This window comes from Morone saxatilis, unplaced genomic scaffold, assembly GCF_004916995.1.
Source record: "Morone saxatilis isolate NCDOM2014 unplaced genomic scaffold, NCSU_SB_2.0 Contig12, whole genome shotgun sequence".
Lineage (NCBI taxonomy): Eukaryota > Metazoa > Chordata > Actinopteri > Moronidae > Morone > Morone saxatilis.
In genome coordinates this window covers 16,986,264-16,994,952 of record NW_023339674.1, presented here as the reverse complement: position 1 = coordinate 16,994,952, position 8,689 = coordinate 16,986,264, and the positions used below count along the sequence as shown (strand labels likewise).

The following is an 8,689-nucleotide window of genomic DNA, read 5'->3' as shown; positions in this document are numbered from 1 at the left end:
ACAAACCAAACACTGGCTGTAGAGAGGGCCTTGTGCATTTTTCGTGAGCTTTAAAGCCACCATACTCACATACACGCATGGAAGGCTGAGCTGTATTGAAATTGTTACAATCTGCAAGTTAACCCCTAGATGCCACTAAATCCTACACACTGGTCCTATAACATAACTCTGAATGTGACATTTTGCATCCCATCTCTGGTAATGGGGAAAAACTGACGATTCCTTCAACGTCCGCTGTCGTTTGTAGCTATCGAGCCAACACGTACTGCTCGAAGTCAGACGTGGACATGTTCTGCAGAGAGGTCTCCATCCTCTGTCGCCTCAATCATCCCTGTATCATCCAGTTTGTGGGGGCGTGTCTGGACGACCCCAGCCAGTTCGCCATCGTAACCCAGTATGTCTCTGGAGGCTCCCTGTTCTCTCTGCTGCATGAGCAGAAGAGGTGAGGAAGTGTGCATCTACGCCATGGAGCTCAGAGTTTGTCATACTGTCTGTAATAGACCCCATCTAGTGCCCACTGATTCAGATAATCTACTAAACTTCAGAACTTCCATGTGATGTGATCTCCTCTAACAACTGTAAACACAGAAAGGGCAGCAACATCAGATTTAAACTGACTGACCAGAAAAATAGAAACCAATTAGTGGTGAAACGATTAAAAAATTAGTCTATTCAATGGATGGAAAAATATATAGATAAATGTCAATGTTTTCACTTTCCAGCTACTCAAATTTGAGTATGTCCTACTTTTCTATGTTTATGATTAAAAAGTGAATTCAATTGACTATCTTTGGCTTTTGGGTGATATAAACAATAAATCGAACAACAATCCCCATATTAATTGATAATGAAAATAACAGTTGCTGCTATGTAATAAATCTTGTCACACTCACGGTGGCAGAATGGTGTTCGATCAAGTCAGTGGTCATTATTGACTCTAGTTTGATGTTGTTGCACTTCTGTTTTTTCTGGTGAGTAAGGTGTGTTAACATCAGTTCATTTGATGTCACGCTTGATTCTGACACTTTGATAGTGACTAAAATTCTGATGTTGAGATTGAAAAAGATCTTAAACTACCTTAAGGAGTTACTCAGTGTCTGACAAAGACATGTTTGCACAGCCCAACCGACTGTTTCAGGTCTCATTATCCTCCTTGGAAGTGTCCCCTCACCCATCTCTCCCCCTCAGCCGGGATCATCATTGATCCAGATGAAGTGTTCCGCTAACTGTGTGGCCAGGTGCGGTCTTTATAGACTGTCCTATTGATCTGTGTAAAGTGCTGTGGGTGATTGGCAGGGACCATTGATCTGGCACTAAGTGGCTGCTGCTTTAATGATGTGTCAATGGACAGGCTTATCGACCTGCAGTCCAAGCTCATCATTGCCATCGATGTGGCCAAGGGCATGGAGTACCTGCACAACCTCACCCAGCCTATCATCCACAGGGATCTCAACAGGTGGGTGCCACCGTAGCAGAGTATGTGGTGGGATGATATTGGCAGGCTGAAATAACTGTTACAATTACTCATGATGCATGTGTTCCCTCCAGCCACAATATTCTGCTGTATGAGGACGGACACGCAGTGGTGGCCGATTTTGGAGGTATGGTGGTATGTTTGCTGTACAAGAAAATTAAAGCTGCACTAAACATTTTATAATAACATTGAGTCAAATGAATTGAAATGAAAGAAACAATGTACCTTTTGAAAGAAGAAATAACAACGTTTGTAAGAGATACAATTTGTTGATTGCATTAAAACTAAACCTTGCTCACTTAAATCCACTCATGACTTTTGCTGCTACAGCCTCACTTGGTCTGGTATGACCAGTAGCTTATGGTGGCTAAAGTTAGCTAACTTTGAATAGGTATTGGTGTATCAGTGACATTAGATTACTTTATAGTCTCACGCTACCCGATGATCATAGATCTCCCAGCGTACTAGTCGTACGGCTTTTAAATGGCTTTAAGGACATTCCTGACCTGAAACAGCGCTCTCCCTGATTCTTCTTCGTAGTGAAATAAACTGGAGATATAGTGAATCACTTTGCAACATGGAGAGAGTTTTTTACACTGAAAATGGATGTCCTAAGCAACATGATATGGTACGACAGTGTTTACCAGCACACAACTTCTGCTTCTCACCGCCATAAAGTCTTTGGATTGGTTCTGCAATGCAGTTTTTTAAAACTGCATTAAAACCTTTTTACCCAGTTTTAGCAACGAAAACTAGAAGAAAGTCCTCAGTCTCTACTGAGGGAAGCATTTAGAGACTGGCTTATGAGTCTACTTATTTTATGACGCTACTCTACTTATGCGTCTGTTCTGTTTTCAGATTTTCTGTTGTCTGACAATTGTGGCCACTGTTTAAAAAAAGTTTATATATCCTCTTTGTGAATGCAGCTTCAATGACATGGCCCAATGTTGTTTAAAAAAGCCAAAGAGATAAAAGAAGAAACTAGGAAAGGGTCATGTGCCATTACAATGCAGCTCAATGTAAACAACATCAACTTCTTTTATATTGTGATATAGTTTAAAGTTTTAGCTATATATAATATCTTTGCTATCACCCATCTCTACACTCAAATGTAATAATTTAATCTGGCAGCCGTGTTTATGTTGGTTTCTCTTGTGTTGGTCTCTTGTAATAAGGTAAATCAAAGATTTGATTCACTGGTTCAGATCAGTGTGAGTGAGTCTTAATGAAAATACAGCTAAACGACTTAACTGCTAGTGGATGTACGTTGTTTGACCATCGCATGTCCTTTCCTTCCTCTGCAGAATCCAGATTTCTACAATCTGTGGACGAGGATAACATGACCAAGCAGCCGGGGGTCAGTGCTGTCTCCTCTTTTTGATTTATTTGCTGACACACACAAGAGGCAGTCACACTTTTGGAACAACACAGAATATGGCACGTTGTATTGAAGTGTATGCTGTTTTTTTGCGGGAGTTCAAGCTGGAGCTTCTGCTCGCTTCTGCCATCAATTACCCACCAGCTAAAAAAAAAAAACTGCCTTCATGCAGATTTTGTCTCAATGTCCTGACTCAGCACTACCCAGAGTGCTTGGCCTGCAGTTTGGTGTTAAGTGTGTTACATCTCTCGGGAGCTGCCTGTTGTGAGGAACTACTTGCCCTTGCTGGGACACAGTGTTTATGTCAGTAATTGGGTCTCGTTTGTGTGTGTGTCTGTATGATGGCTTGATGTATTGAAGCACCACAGCATTATCATTCCAAAATCAAAAATCTTTCCAAGGCAATACAGGTTTCACTCAAATTGAGAGCCTCACTGCCTTAACTGTATGTGTATGTGTGTATATGTGTGTGTACAGAACCTGCGTTGGATGGCTCCTGAGGTGTTCACCCAGTGTACGCGCTACTCAGTGAAGGCAGACATGTTCAGCTACGCCCTCTGTCTCTGGGAGCTGCTGACTGGAGAAATTCCCTTCGCTCACTTGAAACCTGGTATTCTTATTCACATCAGTCATGGGTTTAAATGGTGATACTGAGTGTGCAAACTTAGAGTTCAAACTAAGAGGGGAGCCCACAAGAGACCTCTCACACAATGCACCATTTTCACAGAGGCCAATTTGACACAAAAGGAATAGCACAGTAAAATTGAACTTAATGAAGGCTGAACTCCTTTTAGCTGCTTCAGTTTCAGGGTCCCAGTATTGTGCATGCTAGCTTGCTGTCCCTCTGTCATAGCTTGAATAGAGCTAGATTTAATGTCAGAATATATTGAAAATACATACAAAATAATACAAGAAAAATCAAACAGAACAAAAAAGCTGTCAGGCCGTAATAATTATATAATAATAATTAATTTTAAGATGTCGTTCTGTCCTCAGCCGCTGCAGCAGCAGACATGGCTTACCATCACATCCGTCCCCCTATTGGCTACTCCATCCCCAAACCCATCTCTGCACTTCTGATGAGAGGATGGTATGCCTGCCCAGAGGTAAATAACCCTGTTTCACCTCTTCTTGAGTTTAATTTGAGCTCTTTTTATAGAAAATAATCAACTTATAACTTCAATTAATTCTCAACTTCTACATTTATTTACTTACTTTTCTTTTATACAATGTAGTTTATATCCACATTGTGCGGTGCTGTCCAGCGTATACTCAAACAGGGATTGCTTTGTAGTTTCAGACTGTAAAACGATCTCCAATAAAATCCTTCCATGTCATTAGCTGTTTAGACATACTGAAGCTCAGAGAGGCAACTGATGCTGAGTCAGCTGCTGCTGCAAACATGTGCAGCAGTAATGAAAGGCAGCGGCGCATCCCCAGATGATACATTATTGCACAGCAACACATGGCCTGGATGATCCTCCCTCAGTGCTGTGATATTAATAATTAGCCAGGCGTGTTTTTTTCTCAGCCTCATTAGGATACATTATAACACCATCTGTGGTGCATCTCCTTCCTGTTTGCCAGCTGAGGACCTGAGTGTGACCGTAACAGGCCATCACAAACTTTTATCCATCTCTCATGGTGCCTCGCCTGTACAGTACACCAGCTCCTGTGGGGTTTAAAAGTGGGACACCCTGCATTGTTTACAGGATTTGTACTGTAAAAGGTCTTTGTTAAAGCCTGAGAGAATGAACGCTGCAGTGTACACAGATTTAAACATATTTTCTTCTGTGACACCAATATCACCTGAAAAGTATTTACTAAAAAAATGTTTTCATCTTTACTGTGTTGTCCTAATATTCTTGGTCTCATGTATTGAAGTACTCAAACAGACCTCTATCTGAGGATGTGATGTATAATTGAACAGCTCTGGTGTGGCGGTGTTTGTTCTTTTACAGTGAGGCACGAGATCTAAGGACTGCTTTTGAAGCAGAGTTCACCTTTGCTTTGTGTGTGGGTGGATTAAAATGAGCACAACATACAGGACCGTGTTTGTGTCTGTACCTGATGCCTCTGATTGTTCAGAAATAATTATAGTTTGCATTTTCCAATTCAGGACAGGCCAGAGTTCTCTGAGGTGGTGTCCAACCTGGAGGAATGCTTGTGCAACGTTGAGGTATATATGTTAAATGTCGTTTAACACTTCCGGGTTTCAACAGGTTCACTTTTGACTTTTTAATACCATTATGAAGGCAATTTAATACCTATTTTATGTCCAGATTGGCAAGGATATGAAGGAAAAATGTCAGTTTTCTTTTCTAGTTGTCACAGCATGATACATTTTCTTCCCCAAAACACAAAAGTAAAAGTGAGACTGAAAAATTCAGATAATTGGATCTCTGACTTTTTATGTCCTGCAGACACCCTTTTATGACCCTGCAGACACCCTGAAGACATATATGTTGTGAGAATTAAATTCTGTCATTATAACTATATTCCTACTGCTGTGGTAGCTAATGTCTCCAGCTTCCAGTAACAGCAGCGGTTCCCTGTCACCCTCTTCCTCCACTGACTGTCTGCTCGGGCGAGGAGGACCTGGACGGAGCCACGTGGCCGCCTTGCGCTCCCGTTTTGAGCTCGAGTACGCTCTCAACACTCGCGCCTACGCCTTCTGGACACAGAGGTAAGATAAATTCAAGCACCTCCACAGACAGGTGAAGGTCGAGAGGGTGACAGTCATTTACTGCACATTGGCCACATTCACAGTTGCACAATAACCCAGCTGGTTGTGGCCTAATCTGGGTTTTAATCATCTTAAGTTGTTTGCAAGACGCTTTGATAACCCTGCTGTTGAGTCTTTCTAGTTTAATGACTTAGCAACAAAAAAATAATACTTTGGTTCTTCATTGGGACACAATTAAACAACCACAGTGCTCTCTCTCTCTGGGCAGTTGGGTCAGGGCAGTTTTGAAAATGCTAAATGTTTTTTAACACAAAAATGGACAACAATGTCAAACTAATGTAGCCAAAGCTCTGCCAGATAGTTCTTTAAAATGGTGGGACAGCATGAGATGCAGAATTCCCTACAATTCAAGTATTTGACGTACAATAAAAAAAAACAAACCTACTGTGGCCCACTTAACTAAAGTGAAATCATATCAATAATATTATCTGTCACGGGTATCCTGATAGCTGAATGGACTGATCCATAGTTATTAGCTTTAAATCACTTATTTGATCTGGCACATTCCCCACCCAACATAATCGCTGGCTTTTAGCCATAATGAGTCAAGTATTTCTAGTACAGCATTATCAGTCGAATAAGACTTTAGTCAACTACAGAGATCTTTTCTCAGACATTCGATTGGTTAAAAAAGTTTCTCTCTGAAGCCAAATCAATCTGAGATCAAACTGTATGTACGGATGTTGTTTTATAGTCAATGCAGAGGGAACGCAGATGTTTAAATGTCTTAAAGTGATTTACATGGTTATCTCTACAGTTACCATGTGAATAAGCCTCACAAATTAAAAAAAGATTTAAACAAGAAATCAGAAGTTGTTTTTCAAAATAGAAATTTAAATTAAATGTTTTCGCTTTAACAGGAATTCCACAAACATCATGTCTGGGCTTGCTCTAATTTGTAGAAGTGACGCCGTCTGAACAATTGTACTGCCAATAACGTGTAGACCAGCTAAGATACTTACTGCAACAGTGAGGATCAGAGTTGCTTGGATACTGAACAGGAAACAAAGGAAAGCAAATGCAATAAAACATGCATGGCATTCTGACCGAGGAGGAAGGCCTCTATTAGACGTCTGGCTTTGAGCCTCTGTGCTGTGTGTGTCTCAGTGTGTGTGGAGTTGGAGCCTGGTAACAGTCACCATGAAGCCAGAAACAGGAGGTGGGGTTATTGTGGTGTGCCAATGACTTGTCAGTAATTCCCTGGCGCTCTCTCAAAAGTTAGACATAACCTTTCTTGATGTTTAAAAAAACCTCAAAACATATGATCCAAAATGTCCAAATATCAAATGAAGAAAACAGATTCAATCAAAATAAATATCATTGATGATTACTAAACATTATTTTCTTTCATTTTATGAAGGCGTCTGTGTTCATCATGAAACCTTTCATCAATTTTGTATTTTGTAGACCTACGAAGAAAGTGAGAGCGGCCTGGTATTCGCTCAGACATGTTATACATATTGAATTTCCTCTGCTTCTATCTGGCTCCATCTTATCTTTCTCCATGTAAACGAAGCAGTATATATTCCTGGACCGGTGTTGTTTTGCAGCGGATTAATGAGTAAGGGTTGATTTTATTCATTTTATTTTTCAGTGAGCGTCGCCGTGCGTCTGGAGGCCTTTCACTGGAGGAGCTTAGAAGAAACATGCAGTTTTCTCCTATAGATCGAAATGGTTGGTTTGCAGAATACATGTGCATTGGTGCTGTAAAGTGACAGTAATTGCTTTTGAAAGTAAAGCTGGTATAGTTTTACACTACTGGCAAGTTCCGATTCTGTAGGAGATTCAGTACAGATGTACAGATTCAGTATCATCTTTAAACCGACCTCTGACGTGTTATGCAATGTTTTTCTTTTTACCTGATGGAATCGTTTATTTTATCCTCTTTTAAATGTCAGCAATTTTTTTCAGTGTTTTAGGTAATACATAGTAATTTAAAGAAAAGGCTGGTGCTATTGCTGTTTTCTTATTGTCAACAAATCTCGCAAAAATACCAACATTTTTCAATTTCCCTACTCTGTGGCACACAGGTTCATTTTACAAAAAAAAAAAACACACAGTCATTTCCTAAAACAACCAAAGTTATTTAAACAGGAGCAAAGGTGCACTTGTCAGGGACTATTTTCAGCAGTGGATGAATACATGTTTGGTGGTTCTCCAGGACAATGTATATAAACTATAGTGCCCATTTTTGTTAGTAGGATCAATACATTGTTGTTTTTTGTCTTTTCATGTAATATTTACAGTATAAATAATATAAAATTTCATTAGCAGTAAAAATATTGTTATTCACAGCTGAAACTGACCACAGTGAGTGTCACAGTTGTCATTGATTTGTCTCTTTTTCAGGCTATGTGTCTGATCCAATGAGCACCATGAGATTCTGCTCATCTTTCAGCAGCAGTGGCAGCTTCGAGGACAGTAACTAAAACCCTCTTTATTATTACCTTATTGATTCAGACATTTGTGCCTCTTTTTCTCAATTCATTTGAATTAAAATTGTATAAATAGATGGTAGAAGTAGATATTGCTAACTAACTTACTAACTAAAATGTATTTAGTTGTAACTAACTGTATATGGATGAGTTGTGTACAGTATGCACCCAATATAATATCTAGTCTTGTGTTGTTTTAGGTGTATTTGTTATATTATGTAAACATTTTTTATATTTTGTTGGGGATTTTAGATCTTGTAAATACTGTATGCATTGTAAGTTTTTCTGTGTATGGTTTGCATAAATCTGAAATACAAGCGTTTGCCAGTCAGTTGGTGCATTGATTGAATGTACACACATCTTCATTCGAGGGAGAAAAGCAGAAAGCCATTATCCATATCACTGTTTTTATTTTTTAAGTGGCCAAATCACACAAGGGTTCAGTCATTGACAAATATCAAATTAAAGATGAAGCCTCACAAACCCACACCAGCCATTAAAATCAAGTGAACCAGCAATATAAATAAATATTAAGTATATTTTTTTATATAAGAGGTAGTGTTAGCAGCAATAATGACACAAATCTGTGCCTACTTATGACATTTCACAAGGTTACCGCTGTTTATTCAACTAAATAATGCAGCAAATTGATGAAG

General features: G+C 39.5%; 1 protein-coding gene across 1 annotated transcript in view; it reads left to right on the top strand.

Annotated features, from left to right (window-relative positions):
• tnni3k (TNNI3 interacting kinase) overlaps positions 1-8,355 on the top strand; it is a 12,765-nt gene extending 4,410 nt beyond the window's left edge. The window contains exons 16-25 of the mRNA XM_035653985.1: positions 248-442; positions 1,352-1,456; positions 1,549-1,601; positions 2,779-2,831; positions 3,330-3,462; positions 3,849-3,958; positions 4,972-5,031; positions 5,369-5,538; positions 7,193-7,272; positions 7,948-8,355. Of these exons, the coding sequence (XP_035509878.1) occupies positions 248-442; positions 1,352-1,456; positions 1,549-1,601; positions 2,779-2,831; positions 3,330-3,462; positions 3,849-3,958; positions 4,972-5,031; positions 5,369-5,538; positions 7,193-7,272; positions 7,948-8,027 (1,039 nt within the window). The 3' untranslated portion in view covers positions 8,028-8,355. The remainder of the gene's footprint in view (positions 1-247; positions 443-1,351; positions 1,457-1,548; positions 1,602-2,778; positions 2,832-3,329; positions 3,463-3,848; positions 3,959-4,971; positions 5,032-5,368; positions 5,539-7,192; positions 7,273-7,947) is intronic.
• The last annotated feature ends 334 nt before the right edge of the window (positions 8,356-8,689 follow it).